Raw genomic sequence first — 21,782 nt, 5'->3', positions numbered from 1 at the left:
CCTGTTTCTACAAAATATTGATTAAGGGGTTCTATATACCTGCTTCCACAAAATACTAATTGAGGGGTACGATATAACTGCTTCCACCAAATATTGATTGAGGCCTGCAATACACCTGCTTCCACAAAATACTGATTGAGGGGTGCGATGTACTTGCTTCCACCAAATATTGATTGAGGCCTGCGATACACCGGCTTCCACAAAATACTGATTTAGGGGTATGATAAACCTGCTTCAACCAAATATTGATTCAAGGGTTCTATATACCTGTTTCCACAAAATACTGATTGAGGGGTGCAATATACCTGCTTCTACAGAATACTGATTAAAGGGTTCTATATATCTGCTTCCAGAAAATACTGATTGAGGGGTGCGATATACCTGCTTCAACCAAATATTAATTGAGACCTGCCATACACCGGCTTCCACAAAATACTGATTGAGGGGTGCGATATACCTTCTTCCACCAAATATTGATTGATGCCTGCGATACACCAGCTTCCACAAAATACTGATTGAGGCCTGCAATATACCTGCTTCCACAAAATACTGATGGAGGGGTGCGATATTCCTGGTTCCACAAAATACTCTTTGATGGGTGCGATATACCTGCTTCCACAAAATACTGAATATGGGGTTTGATATACCTGCTTCCACAAAAAACAGATTGAGGGGTGCGATATACCAGCTTCCACAAAATACTGATTAACGGGTTTGATATACCTGCCTCCACAAAATACAGATTGAGGGGTGCAATATACCAGCTTCCACAAAATACTGATTAACGGATTTGATATACCTGCCTCCACAAAATACAGATTGAGGGGTGCGATATACCCGCTTTCACAAAATACTGATTAAGGGTTTTGATATACCTGTTTCCACAAAATACTGATTAAGGGGTTCTATATACCTGCTTCCACAAAATACTAATTGGGGGGTGCAATATACCTTCTTCCACAAAATACAGATTGAGGGGTTTGATATACCTGCTTCCACAAAATACAGATTGAGAGGCGATATACCTGCTTTAAAAAAATACTGATTAAGGGGTTTGATATACCTGCTTCCACAAAATACTGATTGAGGGGTACGATATATCTGCTTTTACAAAATAATGATTAAGGGGTTAGATATACATGCTTCCACAAAATACTGATTGAGGGGTGCGATATACCTGCTTCCACAAAAACTGCCCTTCTCTAGGGACTTTGCACAGAGTCATTTTAAAAATGACAGGCAGAGGAAGAAGCAGGCCATTCCGCAGGGGTGGTAGGGATCTGGCAGGTGCCCCAGGCTGGAGCCTAAGTGGTGCGTGTGATTACCTCAAAGGAAGCACCTGAGTTTGTTGAGTGGCTCACTCAGCCTTTCACTTTTGTACCCTCCTCATCCTCTGTATCTGCACCCTCCTCACTCTCTGCTTTGTGGACCCCCAAAGACACCACCACCACCATAGTCCCTCCACTCGAGTCAGAGGAATTATTTTCTCATCCATTCCCAGACCTTACCGATGCGCAGCTATTCTTGACATCGGATGAGGAAGAGGAGGTAGCAACGGCAGTACAGTACCCAGATCAGCCCAAGGAGGGTGGTCCCCGCTGTTGCTGCCTACTCTGAGATCTAATGTCAGTGGTGGTGAAGGTGACGATGATGACGTGTCGATGGACGTCACGTGGATGCTCACAAGAGAGTTAGAGGAGGGGAATTCAGAGGGAAAGACGTACCTTGCCACACGTACCTTGCGCCTTTTTTCTGGAGCATGCATTGCGTTGTGTCATTGATCAAGCCGTCTAGGAGCAGGAGCTGAAAGATGAAGAAGTCGCAATGCTGAATGAATTCCCAGGGGGGGGCTACTCCATCTGAGACAAGTCAGCAGGAGTCTGAAGAGGTGTCAGAGGAGGATGGTGGCTGGGGGGAGGAGGAGGATGGTGGCTGGGTGGAGAAGGAGGAGCAAGGAGAGCAGGCTTTGAGGGGGACTTTAAACCTTTCGGGGATCCCTGGTGTTGTTCGTGGCTGGGGGGAGGAGACTGAGGATGACATTCTCCTGGGCGATGAGCAGGAGCCAGGGCACTCCACTGCTACCAATTTAGTGCAAATGGGGGCCTTCATGCTCCAGTGTTTGAAGAGGGACCCCTGTATAAAGAGCATAAAGGGCAAGGACCAGTACTGGGTGGCAACGTACTTAGACCCCCGGTACAAACACAAAATTGCGGACATATTACCAGCATCACAAAGGGCTGGCAGAATGCAGCATTTCCAGGCCTTGCTGTGAGAGATGCTGCATTCTACTGTTGCAGGCACTGGCAGAGAAATTTCCAGCCACAGCAAAACAGGTGCGGGTACCAATCCTACCGCGCCTGCAAGAAGAGGGCAGTTTGAAGATCTGTTGGTCACTTCGGATATGAGATCATTCTTGCAGCCAACCCATCGACAGCCGCCCTCCAGATCCAGCCTCAGGGAACGACTAGACAGACAGGTGTCCGACTACATCGGGTTAACGGCCGATGTGGACGCTCTGAGAAGCGAGGAACCCCTTGACTACTGGGTGTGCAGGCTTGACCTGTGGCCAGAGCTGGCACAATTAGCCATGGAACGATCAGCGCAACAGGGGGGATCGTGACCGATAAGCGCACTCGCCTAGCTCCCGACAGTGTGGACTACCTCACATTTCTAAAAATGAATGAGGCATGGATCTCGGAGGAATTCAACACCTGTGACGACCACGTGTAAACTGAATTTCCTCATGCCAGCCCACACATACTCGCCAGCAGCCAGAACAAAGAATGGTCCTTGTCTTATGTATATACAGCGGCATAAAAGGCCTTTTCTGTCAGGTGGATGCCTAATTATTGGGGCCTCTACTCCAGTGGCCTACAGTAAAATTTGTATCCAGTGACCTCCTAATGTACCTCCAGACACATCATCACAAGTTCTTTTCTGTAAGGTGAATGCCAAATTTTTGGGGCCTGTACTCCACTGGCCTACAGTAAAATTGTTATTCAGTGAACGCCTAATGTACCTCCAGCCACATAATCACTTGTTCTTTTCTGTCTGGTGAATGCCTAATGTTTGGGGTCTGTACTTCACTGGCCTGCAGTAAAATTGTTATCCACTGACCACCTAATATACCTCCAGCCACATAATCACATGTTCTTTTCTGTCAGGTGAATGCATAATGTTTGGGGCCTGTACTCCACTGGCCTACAGTCAAATTGTTATCCTCTGACCGTCTAATATACCTCCAGCCACAAAATCACTTGTTCTTTTCTGTCCAGTGAGTGCCTGATGTTTGGGGCCTGTATTCCACTGGCCTGCAGTAAAATTGTTATCCACTGACATCTAATATACCTCCAGCCACATAATCACTTGTTCTTTTCTGTCAGGTGAATGCCTAATTTTTGGGGCCCGTACTCCCGTGTAAAACAAAATCACAAAAATATAGTGGCAAATATCGGGGAACTGCTCAAACCCCAAACACTGTAGCGTGTTTTTCATTGGTGGAGCAGTCCCACCGCATGTGGACCGCAGCAAACGACCATCCCCAGCAAAAAATGCGTACAATGGAGGATGCCGGCGCGGTCCATATGCACCACAGAGGCATCCTACACAAAACGGAGCATTGTGCGGATGAAAATATAATATAAATCACAGAAAAAAAAGCACCAAACGGATATGCCACTGACTATACTGGCATAGTATACAAGCAGATATTAAAAGCTGAGACTTTTGCCAATATATTCCTGTCAGGAACATATCGGAGCCCATCATGCACCACATCACGGTCTCTCAGCATGGCAAGGGGTCCTACCACTACGCTAACTATGGTGTGAACACGGTCTGAACGTGATGAAATCCAGCTCACAGCCAAGCTTCCATATGTTGATGGAGTCCGATATGTTCCTGACAGGTATATATTGGCAAAAGTCTCAGCTTTTAATATCTGCTTGTATGGCTAGCTAGTATAGTCAGTGGCATATCCGTTTGGTGCATTTTTTCTGCCCCGTACTCCCGTGGCCTAAAATAAAAATTTCTCTCGGTTCCAGCAGGGCACATTTTTGAGAATTTCCTTTTAAGATGCATAAAAATGGCCCCTGATTAAAATACATATTTTTTGTGGGAATTTTTGCCAATGATCCCCCTCTGGTATGTCACTGTCCATGTTGTGGGACTATTTGTGCACTTCTAGTAAGTATGTGGTGGCTGCAAATATGACCTGAAGGTTTTTCAGGTTCGCCTGCAATTAAAGTGAATGGGGCCCACCGCGAACATTTGATCGCGAACGCGCGTTCGCAAAACGTCCCGGACATTGTTCGTCCATCACTATGGCTCGGCCTGTAAATCCTGAACACAGGTTACAAAAGCTGATGTCCCAGCTGGTGCCATAAATGCTCGGCTTGTGATAAATCTGAAGAGAACTGCATTGTAAGCAGTTCTCTTGTGTAAGCACTATTCTGAAAAACATTTCTATAAAATAATGTCACTTGAAGATGTCTTGGTCTTTTTAGGTATAAGTTTGCTTATCTGTAGTATCTGTAATCTGAAATAAATATACAACTTTACAAAGGCTTTCAGGTTTACATGAAAGGTCATTTACTTCTCTGTGTTTCTAGGAATGCTGGGTAATAATGCTCATGGGAGGTGTACTAGAAACAGATTTATAGCTGTGGCTAATGAGTTTTAACAGCTTGACAGGAGGGGAAAACTCACCGACATTCATGTACTGCAGTTCCTTGATTTTTTTAAGGCAGTTCTCTACATTGGTTAATGCTTTTTTTGTAAGAAGGGGTCTGCAACATTAAAGGGGTTCTCTGGGCATTTGGTCTAATTAGGTCATGCCGCTGTCTCCGCTGTACAGCATACTGTGGGCTCTTCCAACTAGGTCTCAACCAGATGTGGCCACTTCTTTTTCGGTTCCTGATGCCATTGTCTATAATACAGCAAACAGGAAAAGAAGCACCCACATCTGGTTGGGACCTGGGAAGAGGGCAGCTTCAGGCGAGCGAGGGCGGGTGAGTACTATCTCAAAGAGCTTCCCTCCTCAGATTAGCACCATGTCCTAATTAGACCAAAAGCACAGAGAATCTCCTTACATTCAAATTCAAATGGGGAAAACCCTCCCAAGAAAGTTACTTTTTGTTATTATACATTCTTAATATGTGTCTGCAGTAAATCTTGGTGCACAACTCAGGAGACACAATTGCATTTTTAACCCCTTAGTGACATAATAAATTTGAGCCTTAAAGGGGTATTTTTATCACAGACAATAAGGGCATATCACTAGGATATGCCCCCATTGTCTGATAGGTGTGGGTCCGAACTCCTGGACCCGCACCGACACCGAGTACAGAACGGGGAAGTGGCGGAGAGGGCACACCACATGCGCAGCCGCCCTCTATTCATTTCTATGGGACCGCTGAAAATAGCCAAGCGCTAGAAAAAGTGAATGGGAGCGGTGGCCGCGCAAGCGTGGTGTGCTTCCATTCACTTGTGTGGGGAGAGCGATTGGTCGGTGACCGGACCCCGGAAAACTCGGGGTCTTCCAGCCACCACTCTCCCCACTCTGTTCTCAGTGTGGTTGTACAGTAGGTCCCAGAGGTGGTACCTGCACCTATCAGACAATGGGGGCATATCCTAGCAATATGCCCCCATTGTCTATGATGAGAATACCCCTTTAAGGATCAATAATATTTTCCAGCTTTGTGTTCCGGCAGTCATAACTTTTTTATTTTGCAGGATTAGTTGTAGGTTTTTTAGGAACCATTTTGTGGAATATATAGTGTAGTAAATAACTTTTATTTTTTTAGTTTTACAGGGAAACATAAAAAACAGCAATTTTATTTACTGCATTCACTGTGTGGTAACAATAACATAATTTTATTATGGGTCAGTACAATGATGATAATGCTACATTTCTCTATTTTTTTTACTATTTTTCCTTTCCTTCTGCAGGCTGTCAGCTCTGCAACTGCTCCCCTTCCCATGCTCCTAGCTGCTACCAATCGGGAGAGATCAGCAGCTAAAGCAGCCCCCCCCCCCCCTTCTACTTCTGCCCGAGCCCAGCTCAGGCAGAACATTAAAGTGGTTGTGTCACTTCAGCAAGTGGCATTTATCATGTAGAGAAAGTTTATACAAGGCTCTTACTAATGTATTGTGATTGTTCATATTGCCTTATTTGCTGTCTGGATTCGTTTTTCCATCACATTTTACTCTTCTCGTTTCTGTGGTTACGACCACCCTGCAATCCATTATAGGTTGCTGTGCTTGCACACTATAGTCAAAAGTGCCGGCCTCTCTGGTGGCCGGGGCCATGGGAGCTCACATAGACTTCTACTTTTTTCTATAGTGTGCATGCACGGCCATTGCTGATGGATTGCAGGGTGGTCGTAACCATGGAAACGAGAAATGTATAATGTGATGGAAAAAATAATACAGGATAAAACATGACCATTAGATGAGTGGGGTTCCAACTATTGGGACCACCACTGATCACAACAAAGGTGGCACCATACTTCAGAGAGAACCTTGAAAAGAACAGAGCAGCAGGTCAAGCATGTGCACTACTGCTCCATTTTACTGCTCCATTTTCTGCACCAAAATACATGTTCATCTCTAGGAGACTAAATGTGTCTCCTCTGTAAATGGTGTGATGGCTGCGTGGTATCTTTCACTGTACATTATTGGTTTGAACACATTATCTACTTTACATGTTGATTCTCTAGTGATAGCACTGCACCCTTTCATATAGCTGATATTTTAGAGGAGAATGTAGGCTTTCAAATATTGTGGAAGTGACCTAGATACTGTACAAACACAGTGAGTGGAAATGATGTGACAGATCATGAAACTTTAGACAAAAATATGTGTGCACAAGGTGGTTGAGAAAACAGATTCAATGCCAAGAGGTACAATCAAGGCCAATATTGTTGGAAATACATCAAATACTTCCAGTAGCTTAATGTATTCAATGCAAATCATTTCTGTACAGTATGCTAGAAACTTTCCTTTCTTTGGCTCCTGGGTTTTGTTCAACTTAAAAATGACAGGGCATTATGTTCTTTGGGAACAAAATGGACCAGTAAGGTACTGAATGTTGTACAAGCATGAGTTATAAACTGTGTAGACTAAAGGGGTATTTCACTTTCAGTGGCTTGCTTCAAAGTGTACCCAAACGTCTAAACAACTTTAGAGGGATTCTGTCAGCCCGATTTTCGATACTGAGATTTTGGTATCATCATATTAGTCTCCATTATCTCATTAAAAATATCCTAGTTTTCCCCGCACCTGTCGTTTCATTTTTGATAAAAATAAGTTTTATGTATATGGTAATTACCTTCTTAACGTGCCCAAGAAGCTGTCCCTCCGGCCATTTGTGCCCAGCCGCGCCCCTGATCTCTGAGCCCAGCGCCGCCCCGCTGTTAATTTAATCACTCCTTTCCGCCCTTTTTTTTCCTCCAGCGCATGCACCGATGTTACACACGTCCAGGCCCGCGCAGTGTCCTGGCAGCAGCCTCATCGAATGTGATCGGTGCATGCGCGGGATTATGGCGCACTGAGAAAAAGAAAAGGCGGGAGAGGAGTGAATAAATTAACAGCGGGGCAACGCTAGGCTCAGAGATCAGGGGCATGACTGTGCACAAATGGCCAAAGGGAAAGCCCCTTGGGCACGTTAAGAAGGTAATTACCATATACATAAAACCAATTTTTATCAAAAATTTTACGACAGGTGGGAGTAAAACTAGTATATTTTTAATGAGATAATGGAGACTTATATGATGATACCAAAATCTCAGTATCGAAAATCGGGCTGACAGAATCCCTGTAATAAAAACTATTCTAAATGTCATATAACAAATTATTGTAATCGACTTTATTTATCTTTTTTTTTAATTTTACTTACAAAATAGGCATCTGAAGTTCAGGTATCTATAGCATTATGGAAGCGGTGTACGGAGTGCACTATACTGCTGCCTACATCCAATGCTTTAGCGGAGCAGGCACAAGCAGGAGCAGCATGTGCTATGCAGAGCTCCACTGGGGCAGGGTCTCCAGGCTTTAGCAGGCAGGATCCACGATGATCAGTGATGCCAGTACAAGCCCTACAGTGAATTCCAACATGTTAGAGGTGTACGAATGTACGGATTCTAAAGCGCTATAGACATCTGAACTCCAGGTGCTTATTTTGTAAGTAAAATAGAAAAAATAAAGTATATTACAATAATTAATTATATGACAATTAGAATAATTTTAATAAAACTGTTTAAAAGTTTAGGCACACTTTAAATATATTATAGAGTGCAATGTGTTCAAACATTCGGAGTGCTAAATTAGTAAATGTGGACATACACATTCAATAGCAGTGGGCCAAATGGTAATTCAGCTAACAGATATCTCTCCCGGCTCCCTCCTGACGCCCCATACATATAGAGTGCCTTGAAAAAGTATTCAAACCTCTTGAACTTTTACAAATTTTTCACGTTACAGCCACAAGCTTAAAGGGGTTTTCCAAGACTTTGATACTGATGGCCTATACTCAGGATAGGTCATCAGTATTTGATAGTGGGGGTCCAACACCCGGGACCCTCACCGATCAGTTGTTTGGGAAGGCGCATGTCATGGCCTTCTCCGTGTTTACCAAGCACAGCGCCGTACATTATATAGCGGCTGTGCTTAGTATCGCGCTCAGCCCCATTCACTTCAGGATAGGTCAGCACTACAAAAATCTTGGAAAACCCCTTTAAATGTATTTTATTGTGATTTTATGTGATAGACCAACACAAAGTAACAAGTATATGTCAAGTGAAAAGAAAATGATACATGGTTTTAAAACATTTTTTAATAAATAAAAATCTGTTGTGTGCATTTGTTTTCAGTCCCCCTGAGTCAATACTTTGTAGGACCACCTTTTGTTGCAATATATCTCTACCAGCTTTGCACATCTAGAGGGTGAAATGTTTGCCCATTCTTCTTTGCCAAGAAGCTCAATCTCAGTCAGATTGGATGAAGAGTGTCTGTGAACAACAATTTTCAAGCCGTGCCACAGATTCTCAGTGAGATTTAGGTCTAGACTTTGACTATGCTTTGATCGAAACCATTCTATTGTAGCTCTGGCTGTATGTTTAGTGTCGTTGTCATTCCTGCTGGAAGGTGAACCTCCTCCCCAGTCTCAAGTCTTTTGCAGCCTCTAACAGGTTTTCCTCCAGGATTGCCCTATATTTAGATCCATTCATTTTCCCATCAACTCTGACCAGCTTCGCTGTCCCTGCTGAAGAAAAGCATCCCACAGCATGATGCTGCCACCACCATGTTTCACGGTGGGGATAGTTTGTTCAGTGTGATGTGCAGTGTTCAGTTCATTAGGGCCAAAAGTTCAACTTTGGTCTCATCTGACCAGAGCACCTTTTTCCACATGTTTGCTCTGTCCCGTTTATGGCTTGTGGCAAACTGTAAATGGATCTTATGGCTTGCTTTCAAAAATATCTTCTTGCCACTTTTCCATAAAGGCCTGATTTCTGGAGTACACAACGAATAGTTGTCCTGTGGACCAATTCTCCCACCTGAGCTGTGGATCTTTCCAACTCCGCCAGAGTGACCATAGGCCTCTTGAATGCTTCTCAAATTAGAGCTTTCCTTGCCTGGGCTGTCAGTTTAGGTGGACGGCCATGTCCTGGTAGGTTTGCAGTTGTGCCATACTCCTATTTTTGGATAATGGATTGAACAGTGCTCCGTGAGATGTTCTGAGCTTGGGATATTTTCTTTATAACATTACCTTGCTTTACACTTTTCCACAACTTTTTCCATAACCTGTCTGGTGTGTTCCTTGGTTTTCATTATGCTGTTTGATCATTAATGTTCTCTAACAAACCTCTGAGTCTTTCATAGAACAGCTGTGGTTAAACTGAGAATAAATTGCACACAGGTGGACTTTATTTACTAATTAGGTGACTTCTGAAAGCAATTGGTCACACTGGATTTTATTTAGGAGTATCAGAGTACAGGGTGCACGTCACACTTTTCAGATTTTTATTTATAAAAAAATTTGGAAAATCAAGTATAATTTACTTTTCCCTTCACACATACTTGCTACTTTGTGTTATTCTATCACATAAAATCACCAAAAAATACATTTAAGTTTGTGGATGTAACATGAAAAAATGTGGAAAAATTTCAAGGGGTGTGGATACTTTTTTAAGCCACTTTACAAGTTCAGTTTGGCGAAGTGTATATGTATTGTCAAAGTGGAGAGAGAAGAGAGCTGATGACAGACACTTCTAGCTGCTTATCTCTCTGGAGAACAAAATAAGGGGTCATAAAACTTACCTCTTTATCCCCCCAAACCTCATGAATCAGGAGCTCCCCATACACATTACATTATCCCCTGAATCCACTGTTCTCAGTGGGTTTGGCCAATATTATACAATTGTGTATGAGGGCCTTAACTAAACATGCCGAACATTAGTTCAGTGCCCAGCGCTATACACTTGGTAAACTGTGATTACCATGGTGCTTGCTCCTATTCACTTCCAACTGGGAGCAAAACTGAATGGAATTTAAATTCTGCATTGGATAATACACAGAGAACAGGATATGACTGAATGCTAAAGTAATGAAAAATATAAGAAAAAGCTACTTCATGTTAAATCCTCTCAAAATACAAGGGGGAACTGCATTCATCTGGAGAAAAAAATGTCTGTAGAGGCAACAAGCATTCTTTACTGTAAGAGCGGTAAGGCTGTAGAAGATCACCCCAGGAACTAGTTTTAGCAGAAGCAGCTGAAGGCTTAAAAAATGTTCGAATATTGATGGAGTCTGATCGCCACTTGGGATCAGAAATTACATTTTTGCCCTTTAGGGCAGAGTCGGTAATGCTTTATGGGTTTTTCCTTACTCCTCTGGATCAATAGGGGGTAGGAAAATCCTAAGAATGAATGGTCCTCTTTCTTTGATTCACATGCTTTTCCTTCCCCTGATGATCTTGATGAACATATGTATTTTATTAACCAAATTAAAGGGGTGTTCCGGAACTGCCATATTGGGTCATCAATATCTGATTGGTGGAGTCTGACTTCCGGGACCCGCACAATCAACTGTTTGAAGAGACAGCAGTGCTCTGGTGAGTGCTGCAGCCTCTCTTCCTAGGCCAGTAATGTCACATTCATCGGTCACATGGTCTATGTGCAGCTCAGTGCCATTCAAGTGAATGCAATACCTAGAACAGCCAGTATACAATATATAGAGCTGTGTTTCATATGCTGTGAGGAGGCCACAGCACTCATCCAAGCCCTTTCAAACAGTGGATCTGCGGAGGTGCCAGGAGCTAGATCCCCACCGATCAGATATGGAGGACCTATCCTGAGGATAGGTCATCAATATTTTGCTGCCTGAAAACCTTGTTAACTAACTACATAACTATAGTTGTACTAAAAATGCTCCTTGTTTTTAGTACTAGATATAGATCAGTTGTTCATAATGCAACTCACTAATACATGCACAGTTGTGGCTCTAAGGCGCGTTTTAATTTTACGTGCCATTACTGGGACAACTGACCTGTGTTTGGCATGAAATATATAATCAAATATGTTATATTAATACTCAAGTGTTAAAATAAATAGTGGTTAAGTGGATTAGAAACACCAAGCCACGATGACAGGGTTAGTCTCCATCTGTAGGTGCCTGTTCTAAATATTTAGGAGAAGTCTATGGTTAACCTCACATACGACTATTTATATTCCATTAGTACATGTGTAAAATGACAAAATCCAGAATGGACCTTTGGATAATGAGTTGATTTTAACATTCTAAAATATTAAAAAAGGTCCCTTATATATTTAATAGTAACATAATAAGTACTAGGGGTATTTGATTTCAGCATATCCCCCAAATACTGGAACCTGGACAGCAGGCAACAAAATGTGGTCAACTCACCTAGCAATTTTGCGAAGTAAGGAATTGGATCTCCTCTTCCTGTAATAGCATGTCTTAGATATTTTCTTTTCGGATTACACTTTCATCTCCTGTCTGGGAAAAATGTGAAATATTTCAAATCGTTGATGGTCTTAACAACAAAAAAAAAGAGAGAGAGAGGTGCAGTGTAATCATGTGGAACAATTGGCTCAGTGTTACACGCAAGAGAATTCGTTTGATTAAATATACAAGCATGCACAGAAAATATACAAGTCCAGGACGTAAGCTCTTTATTTGTGTCGGAGGTCAGGACAGCTAAGAGACAAGATGGCATCATTTAGACATAGTTGTGAAAATGCGGGAACAGAAAAAAAAAATTTTGAAGATTAATTGTGTGATTCAGGAATTCGGTTCTGGTGACAGGGAGGTCTTGTTTAGAAATTCCAGATGCAAGTATTGAGTGAAAGCAAAATGGATAGCGTGACTCTACATAAGGGACTGAAGTTGTAAATTTAGATGTGAATCTTTGCCGGGAAAATTATGAGTCTTAGTTATGTGCCTGTATACTTGGAGAGACTCAAGTTGCACTATGTTCCTTGCTGACTTTTGGAGTTTCGTCCTTTCTTAAAGGGAATCTGTCAGCTTTAAAACGCCCCCCAAACTAGAGTAAGCGGTGTACAGTGGAAGTGAGTCTGATGATGTACACTTTTATCTTCATACTCGCTCTCATTCTGACAATGTCCTCCCACAAACCAGCAGTAAAATGAAATGCAAGGACTCTCAAGCTCAAGCACATAATGTAGAGGACTCAAGGAGGAATCTTCTTAATGCATTTTACAGCTGGTTTGTGGGAGCACAGCATTGGAATTACATAACCTTACTTGACGTCAATTATACTGTAAACTGCTTACTCTAGTTTGGGGGGGGGGGGGGACCCACATAGTGAACCCTTCCAGTCAGTTCTGACAGTGCCATACTGTCTAGTGACACTCTTTGCCCGGTTTGTAAGTTTTGTGGCTGGGCTTCTCTTATCAGGATTGTAGTTGAAGTTTGGGATTTTTTTTTTATAACCCAACCATAATCTATACTTCTCCACAACTTTGTCTCTGACCTGTTTGGAGAGTTCTTTGGTCTTTAGCATCCTTGCTTAGTAGTGTTGCAGACTCAGGGGCCTTCAAAACACGTGTATTTAAACTTACATCATGTGACAGATCATGTGACACTCTGATTGCATCAGGGGGTCCTCTTCAGCTAACTATATGACTTTTGAGTTAATTGGTTGGATCAGACCGTCGGGTGTTTTATAACAAAGCAGGTGAAAAAAACTGAAGACTTGCCTGAATGCCAGATCCGTCATTTTTTTCCATAGCGCAGACCTTTAAAAATGAGAAAAAAGAGAGAATATATACCTGATCCATTTTGCCTGATGACACCGGAAAAACGGATCCAGTATTGCAATGCATTTTTCTGACTGATCGGGCATTTTTCAGACTGATCAGGATCCTGATCAGTCAGAAAAATGCCTGATCAGTCAGAAAAAATGACATACGTTTGCATACAGTTTGCCTGATCAGGCAGGCAGTCCAGGCAACGGAACTGCCTGCCGAAATCAAACAACGCAAGTGTGAAAGTACCCTAACAAGAACATATACGATTTGTAAGGAAACAACATCCTCCACAATTTGTCTGTGAGAAGTTTGGGATTCAATGTAGTGTAGAATTAACAAATAAAGGGGTTGTATAGGATAGAGGGCCTTTTTCATGGACTGATGTACATACAGCAGTCACATTTTTCTAATCTTGGATAACCTCTCTAAAGGGAATGTGTCACCAGAAAATGACCTATTGTTTAGATCACGTTTTTATGTTCAACATTTTGATGAGGTTATTTTTCATTTTCCATATCAATACCTATATTTAAACAAAAACATAAAATCCTGCAGTTTTCGCACTGGCCACTAAGCTTAATAATAAGCACCACTTCTTAGTTTGTACAGAACACTTTACTGCAGATACCTGCTTATCTAAACACAGAGGTCATATTATTATAGGCAGGATCAGAATGGCAGATAAGACAGGATCCACCATTCATAATAGGTGATTGTCTAAGCCAGGCATGTCCAAACTGCGGCCCTCCAGCTGTTCCAAATCTACAACTCCCAGCATGCCTGGATAGCTTACAGCTATTAGAGCATGCTGGGAGTTGTAGTTTTGCAACAGCTGGAGGGCCGCAGTTTGGACATGCCTGGTCTAAGCTTATGTATTCTTCCCTTTTACAATGACCTCTGCACAGGTCACAGATAGTGTTAATCGAGCACCAAAGTGGGAGAGTCAATGGGAGAAACCGAGCATTCCTGCTCTGAAGAGGGGAGGGTGCCAGGTCCCCCTGAGGTCTATGCAGAAGATCGCTGTACAGTGAGGGAATCCCCCAGTGTGAGTCTGCAGCTTAGGAGTCGCTGCTCTGACTCCATATATAGCTATGTCCATATATGGAGTCAGTGCTTGGGAACACCCAGTGTATCTAAATCTAATTTAGCGTCTCTTTGAAAAGTTTCTGCCAGGATTTGAACTCTACATTAGAGGCAAGACTTTACTCAGTCTTAGTTTAAGGGTGTGCACACTTATGCAACCATATTATTTTATTTTTATATTTTTTCTTCCCTCTACCTAAAATATTTCAGTTTGTTTTTTAATTGAGTTGTACAGTTTATAGGTCACATTAAAGGTGGAAAAAGTTCTGAAATGAATTATCTTTGTCTCATTTTTTTACATCACAGAAACCTGACATTTTAACAGGGGTGGGTAGATTTTTTTTATATCCACTGTATATATATATATATATATATATATATAAATATATATATATATATATATCAAACAAGGAATGTCGCACTAAAATGAGGTGGAAAAACCGCACAGAGGTGCACCCACTTAACAGACAACACCCAGTCTGAAAGTGATAAATAGCATAAATAAATAATGAAAGTGGGGCACACTCTCAAAGTATAGGGATCTTTATTAACACAAATGGTAAGAATGCAAAAATGACAGTAAATCTTAAGAATAAAAATACAGAAAAATGTTAAAATACACTAGGTATAGACAATAAAATTAATTAAATTTAGATTATAAATGATCATAAAAACAAAATGGGTAAAAATATATTAAACAATACAAATACTATGGTCAATATGCGCATGGATCCCAATATAAACTTTCAATGCGAATAGTCAGTCACAAAGTGTAAGCTCACTGGTTGTTAGGTATAGAGTCCCATATACGGTTAGTATAATGTTATATATAATTTTTCAGAAAGGTCCTTACTTGCCAATTGTAGCAATGCTTGAAAGCGTATGCAGCCTGTGAGTTTGCGTTAGATAATATTCAGGCTGTTCATACGCACAGCGGCGTCCCGCTGTATTCAATATAGCAAAAGCGATCGCTTGTCGATGGTTTGTAGAGGCTTACCCGAGGGTCTTTTGATGTTGGATATTGCGCTCTCGACACGGCGTACCTGTCTCGGTTCCGGTCTCAAGAGCTGGTGTCCAGGTTTGAGTTTTTGGCCGCCAGTGAGATTTGTTTGTTGCACGCGGTGTCGATGTCTTTCATCACCAGCGTGGCAGCGATAATATTGCAGAGTTCTCTGAAAATAAAATTATTTTTGAAGTTATTTTTGAAGGAATTTAAAGAGAATTCTACAGTATTAAACTATCAAGGAAAACGCATCGGAACCGCAATATATTCAACTTAAATGAAGACCTCTGAGGAGGGGAGGGAACTAAAATCCCCTGGAGATATAATGAAATTATATCAATGCGTTTCTTATGCGTCTTCTATGATGTCTTGTGAAATAGATATAACACTTTTATGATGTTTTACGACACCTAATAAAAGAAAATGTTAAACAGTGTAAATAAGCCTGCATTAGGAAAAGTCTGCCATTTATATTTTGGTGCTCCTCCATTATGTTTGAAATAAGACACTCCCTTAGTAATGCCAGATATAAGGATTCCACTCCTTCTCTTACCTTTTTTATATATATTTTTATATTTATATCTATTTTATATTCATATGTATGGAACCTATTTTTAGATAATATATGTTATTCATCTATGTAAGATGGAATAGTTGAAAAATACTACCTTGACATATGTCTAAAGTTAAAAGGTATGCATGGATCCCAATCCGGAAAAATTCTGGACTGCGAACCAGTTTTTTCGATATACCCTATTCACTATAAAAATGGAACACATGTAGGGGGAAATCAACCACTGAGGAAGGGGTCATTTTCGTAAATCCCCGAAACGCGTCTGGTATCAATCCCCCTATGGAGTAGAGAGATCCTGCAAAACCGAGGAAGTCTGGACAACTGCCATTTAACCAGAAAGCCGCCGAAGTGAATTATCGCTGCCACGCTGGTGATGAAAGACATCGACACCGCGTGCAACAAACAAATCTCACTGGCGGCCAAAAACTCAAACCTGGACACCAGCTCTTGAGACCGGAACCGAGACAGGTACGCCGTGTCGAGAGCGCAATATCCAACATCAAAAGACCCTCGGGTAAGCCTCTACAAACCATCGACAAGCGATCGCTTTTGCTATATTGAATACAGCGGGACGCCGCTGTGCGTATGAACAGCCTGAATATTATCTAACGCAAACTCACAGGCTGCATACGCTTTCAAGCATTGCTACAATTGGCAAGTAAGGACCTTTCTGAAAAATTATATATAACATTATACTAACCGTATATGGGACTCTATACCTAACAACCAGTGAGCTTACACTTTGTGACTGACTATTCGCATTGAAAGTTTATATTGGGATCCATGCGCATATATATATATATATATATATATATATATATATAGACAAAAAAAAGCAAAATAGCAAAATAGGAGCCGCACTGCGGAAAATAGTACAGGCGGAGTGCCAGTGGCTGTGAAGGCGATCCCCCTTCAAGACATCTAGTAGGAAGAAATCCATGGCACATCCAAGGCGTAAAATAAGAACGACTTTTATTCACCAGACAGCGACGTTTCGATCCACCTCTATGGGATCTTTCTCAAGCAGTGACTGCTTGAGAAAGATCCCATAGAGGTGCATCGCAACGTCGCTGTCTGGTAAATAAAAGCCGTTCTTATTTTACGCCTTGGATGTGCCGTGGATTTCTTCCTACTATATATATATATATATATATATATATATACATATATATAAAATCATACTTCTGATATATACAGTATGAATGCATAATATGTGGGCAACTACTACTGATGTTTTTAGCCATAATATATTTACATATATTATATATTCTAAATATATATCTAATAATATATGTAAATATATTATGGCTAAAAACTTATATATATATATATATATTTAAATTAAATTTAGCCTCTATTTCTGAAAAGTTTCTGCTGGGATTTGAACTCACAACCTTCTACATTAGAGCCAAGAACCTTAACCACTACACTATACAGCTACATGTTCACCTGCAGTGAAATATGAAATGATACTTCTGCTGTATAGGAATACTTACTACATGACAAACTACTATGAGGTGTTTCTGACGCAGTTTATCATTCAGCTTTATAGCTGAGTGGTTAAAGCCCTAGCCTCTAATGTAGAAGGTTGTGAGTTCAGAAACTTGCATGCTTGTTTAACACTAGTCACAGAGCATGCCTAAAAAACTCTCCCATAGAAGATAATGAGGTGCCCGCTGGTTCATTGTGTCTATGGACCATAGGGCTGCCATAAAGACATTTTCTAAATGCTGTTAAGAACAGCTCAGGCAAGATGGCCACTCCTATAATCATGTTCAGGAAATAGAATAAATAAATCTGCAATTAGAAAAAAGATATGTATTGCTATCTGCTTTTTACTGGCAAAAAAAAAAATTTGGTTACATATTTGCTGTTAATATGTGTCCTAAACCAGTGAGAAGCTGTCTAGACTGGTATGAATGGAAATGAATACTGTTATCATCGATCTTTATCCAGTTTTACTTGTGGTAAGTCTAATTATATCATATCTTACAGGTTAGGCGTGAACGGTATTAAAAATGACTGAGCGATTTGATTGCCATTACTGCAAGGAAACTCTGTTTGGAAAAAAATACCTTCTGAAAGAAGAAAATCCATATTGTGTGAAATGTTACGAGAATCTGTACTCCAACACATGTGAAGAATGCAAGAAGCCCATTGGCTGTGATGGCAAGGTACGGTGAAATCTCTGCTTAATGGTGCATTCAAGTTTTTTACAGTTGCCAACAGATTTATAAATCTACAAATAGAAGAGACAAACTCAGAAATAATATTATTTTTTACCTCCTGGATGTACCATAAATGTCTGCTAGATGTAGGTCCCATCTCTGGGACTGCCACCTTTGTCACGAGTGGAACACTATGCACAGCCTTCTCCATTCTGCACTATGTTGCTGCTTCTGAAAGACCTACAGACTGGAGAAAGCCACGCACATGCGTACCTTTTCTCACATTCCCCTGCATGGTTGCAGTGGACACCTCCCCGGGTGGGACAAAGGTTGGAGGACCCCCATTCTTGGAATAGGTGTGGGTAGGTGGGACCCACAACTGTCAGACATGTATGGCATATGCTGTGGATATGCAATAAATGTCTGAGGGGAGAATTCACCGTTAGCAAGCTGCAACCAATGTTCAGTATAGTTAGCCTGGTGCTAGCTTTCATTCATCTAGACATCTTTGGTTAGGTAACGGTTTGCAGTCTGGTTTTATATTTTTTATATATTGGTTCCTGAGATAAATTGTATCCATGGCCGGTTAGCTTTTAAACCAGTGCTTATTTTTTGGTCCTATTAAATATACTTGCTAAGTAAAGAACAGGGATAAAAAAAGGGAAGGAGAGATAAATACTCTACCACTTACATCTAAAGAACTGACGTGTATGATAGAACCTTAGCTCCTCTTTATCACAAGAAGCATGGTTACTCATTCTTGCTCTCCTTGTCCGGTCATCTGTCATCCACCTCCTTTGCTGAACTATGGTTCATTATGTACCAGTATTAGGCATATGATAGGTGGAACTTGTACAGCTGCACATGGAGCCTTGTAGGCTATGGGGCCCACAGCGATCTTAAAATAAAAATAAATGTGCTGTCTACTAGATTGCATGCAAAGGATTAAAGTAATTGCTTTCATCTCCCATAAGGCTGGGGCTACACTACAATCTTGCCCATGACATCCGTGCTGCCTCACAAGTTAATGGGGTCACAGCATGACTTGCAGGTTGGCGCAAATGTGACCCCATAACCACAACAAAATCCAGCTTTGTTTGATTTTTTTTGATTCTAAGGTTGCAGAGGTGGCAACTTGCAAATCATGTTGCAACCTCATTCACTTGTGAGGCAACACTTTTACAGAGTGATGTTTAGTCGCATAGTCATGTTGGTCGATTAGTTGTTCTATGAGGTAAGTTGTCTTACTTTGGTTAAATAAGCAGTTGAAGACTTTGGGGGTCTGATAAGTTGTTCGTTTAGGGTACAGTGCCAGTGGCGATGGAATTAGTATGAGCAATGCTGTGCACACCTCTCCATGGTCATATAGCAGCTACAGGGGCATTTCTATGGTATTATATGAATGCAAGACTAATTTTATTTTTAAATCACCTATTTCTTTTTTCTTCCCGTATATTTTTAAATAATGAAATAAATGTTATGTCTTAAACTAGACCAAAAACGGGAATCTATTAGCCTTAGGCTATTTGAACTGCAACAGGACTAATTTTGTTTCCAGGAACTCAGGCTCAGCTAATAATGAAATTGTTACCAAATGTCACACTACCTGCCATACATGAAAAAAATACACAAAAATACACAAAATACTGAATGCTAACTGTATCTGCTGCCAAGGTGTAATCAGTACTTTTCCAGTACTGCTATCTTCTATGCCTTTTTAAGATGCACGGAAACAAAGACCAATTCTGCCTCATAGTTAGACAAGCAGTCCAAAAATAAGCCAGACTTATCGTAGTGTCTGATGCTGGATGATAAAGTTCACAAAAATTTGCCCGCCAAATGAATTTCAGGTTTGCTTCAGATAAATCAAAACCAGCCACCTGCAAGAAATTATTATTTTTTAAAATAATTTTAACAGAGACTGCTGTTTTCTCCCCAAAACCTTAAACTTTCTATATATTACAGGGCTCCAGATGGTGACCAAAATGGTCGCCAATGCGACTAAGAATTTACAAATGGCGACAAGACTTTTTAGTCTTGTCGCCATTTGCGACTAGACCCTCCGCGGCAGCTCTGCAGCTGAACAGCGACGGGCACAGGAGCTGATAGTTCTCTGCCCCGCCGCCGCCGATGTTCTTCTCAGCCTGAGTCAGCTCGGTCACAGCACACAGAGACGCTGGCAGCAGGGAGGGGAGGGGCTCGGGAGGAGTGTAATCTGATCCTAGAGTGGAAGCTGCTTCTGCCAGCCCCTCCCCTCCCCGCCCACCAACCAATCAGAGCTGAGGCAAGGCAAGGCGAGCACTAGCAGCTCTGAGTCACTGACAAGTACAGGGAGAAAGAATCGAATGAGTCACAGGTGAAAAGAACTAAAGATCCGACTTGTGACTCATTCGATTCTTTCTTAGACTCCCTGTACAGTGTGCCCCCCCCCCCAACACCCCAGTATAAGAAACATTGGTGGCACAGTGTGCCCCCCCAACACCCCAGTATAAGAAACATTGGTGGCACAGTGTGCCCCCCCAACACCCCAGTATAAGAAACATTGGTGGCAGTGTGCCCCCTCCCAACACCCCAGTATAAGAAACATTGGTGGCAGTGTGCCCCTCCCAACACCCCAGTATAAGAAACATTGGTGGCACAGTGTGCCCCCCCCAACACCCCAGTATAAGAAACATTGGTGGCACAGTGTGCCCCCCCAACACCCCAGTATAAGAAACATTGGTGGCACAGTGTGCCCCCCCACAGTATAAGAAACATTGGTGGCTCAGTGGGAAGTGCCAATGAGGGTTAAAAAATAACTTTAAAAAATTAACTCCCCTCCACCAGTTTATCGCGTAGCTGTCGGTCTCCTGTTCTGTCTTCAGGACCTGTGGTGATGTCACTGAGCTCATCACATGGTCCATTACCATGGTGATGAATCATGTGATGTATCATGTGATGAGCACAGTGATGTCACCACAGGTCCTTTGACAGGTCCTGAAGAAAGAACAGGAGATGATCAATTGGAGGAGGTGAGTTAATTTTTATTTTTTAACCCTCATTGGCACTCCCCACTGCGCCACCAATGTTCATTATATTGAGGGGGGGGGCACACTGCGCCACCAATGTTTATTATACTGGGGTGTTGGGGGGGGTGCACACTGCGCCACCAATGTTTATTATATTGAGGGGGGGCACACTGCGCCCACCAATGTTTATTATACTGAGGTGTTAGGGGGGGTAATGTTTATTATATTGAGGGGGGCACACTGCGCCACCAATGTTTACTATACTAGGGTGTTGGGGGGGTGCGCACTGCGCCACCAATGTTTATTATATTGAGGGGGGCACATTGCGCCACCAATGTTTATTATATTAGGAAGGCACACTGCGCCACCAATGTTTATCATACTGGGGTGTTGGGGGTGCGCGCACTGCGCCACCAATGTTTATTATATTGACCTTCTACTATGCATTCTGTATTAAAGAATGCTATTATTTTCCCTTAGAACCATGTTATAAGGAAAAATAATACAGTGAATAGACTTTCATCCTAGCAACCATGAGTGAAAATCGCACCGCATCCGTACTTGCTTGCGGATGCTTGCGATTTTCACGCAGCCCCATTCACTTCTATGGGGCCTGCGTTGCGTGAAAAACGCACAACATAGAGCATGCTGCGATTT

The 21,782-nt window shown here is 41.8% G+C and overlaps 1 protein-coding gene across 3 annotated transcripts in view; it reads left to right on the top strand.

Moving 5' to 3' along the window:
- LOC122932820 (four and a half LIM domains protein 2-like) overlaps positions 1-21,782 on the top strand; it is a 71,895-nt gene that overhangs the window by 34,015 nt on the left and 16,098 nt on the right. For 2 of the 3 annotated variants that reach the window (XM_044287451.1, XM_044287449.1), the window contains exon 2: positions 17,945-18,123. In XM_044287451.1, coding sequence (XP_044143386.1) covers positions 17,968-18,123 — 156 coding nt within the window. In that variant the 5' untranslated portion in view covers positions 17,945-17,967. Of the gene's footprint in view, positions 1-16,310; positions 16,464-17,944; positions 18,124-21,782 lie in introns of those variants that run through there. The other variant, XM_044287450.1, reaches the window with a different exon arrangement.

Source organism: Bufo gargarizans, chromosome 3 (assembly GCF_014858855.1).
Source record: "Bufo gargarizans isolate SCDJY-AF-19 chromosome 3, ASM1485885v1, whole genome shotgun sequence".
NCBI classification, from domain to species: Eukaryota; Metazoa; Chordata; class Amphibia; order Anura; family Bufonidae; genus Bufo; species Bufo gargarizans.
Note: the sequence above shows the minus strand (reverse complement) of the source record. Positions and strands in the feature narration are given on the sequence as shown.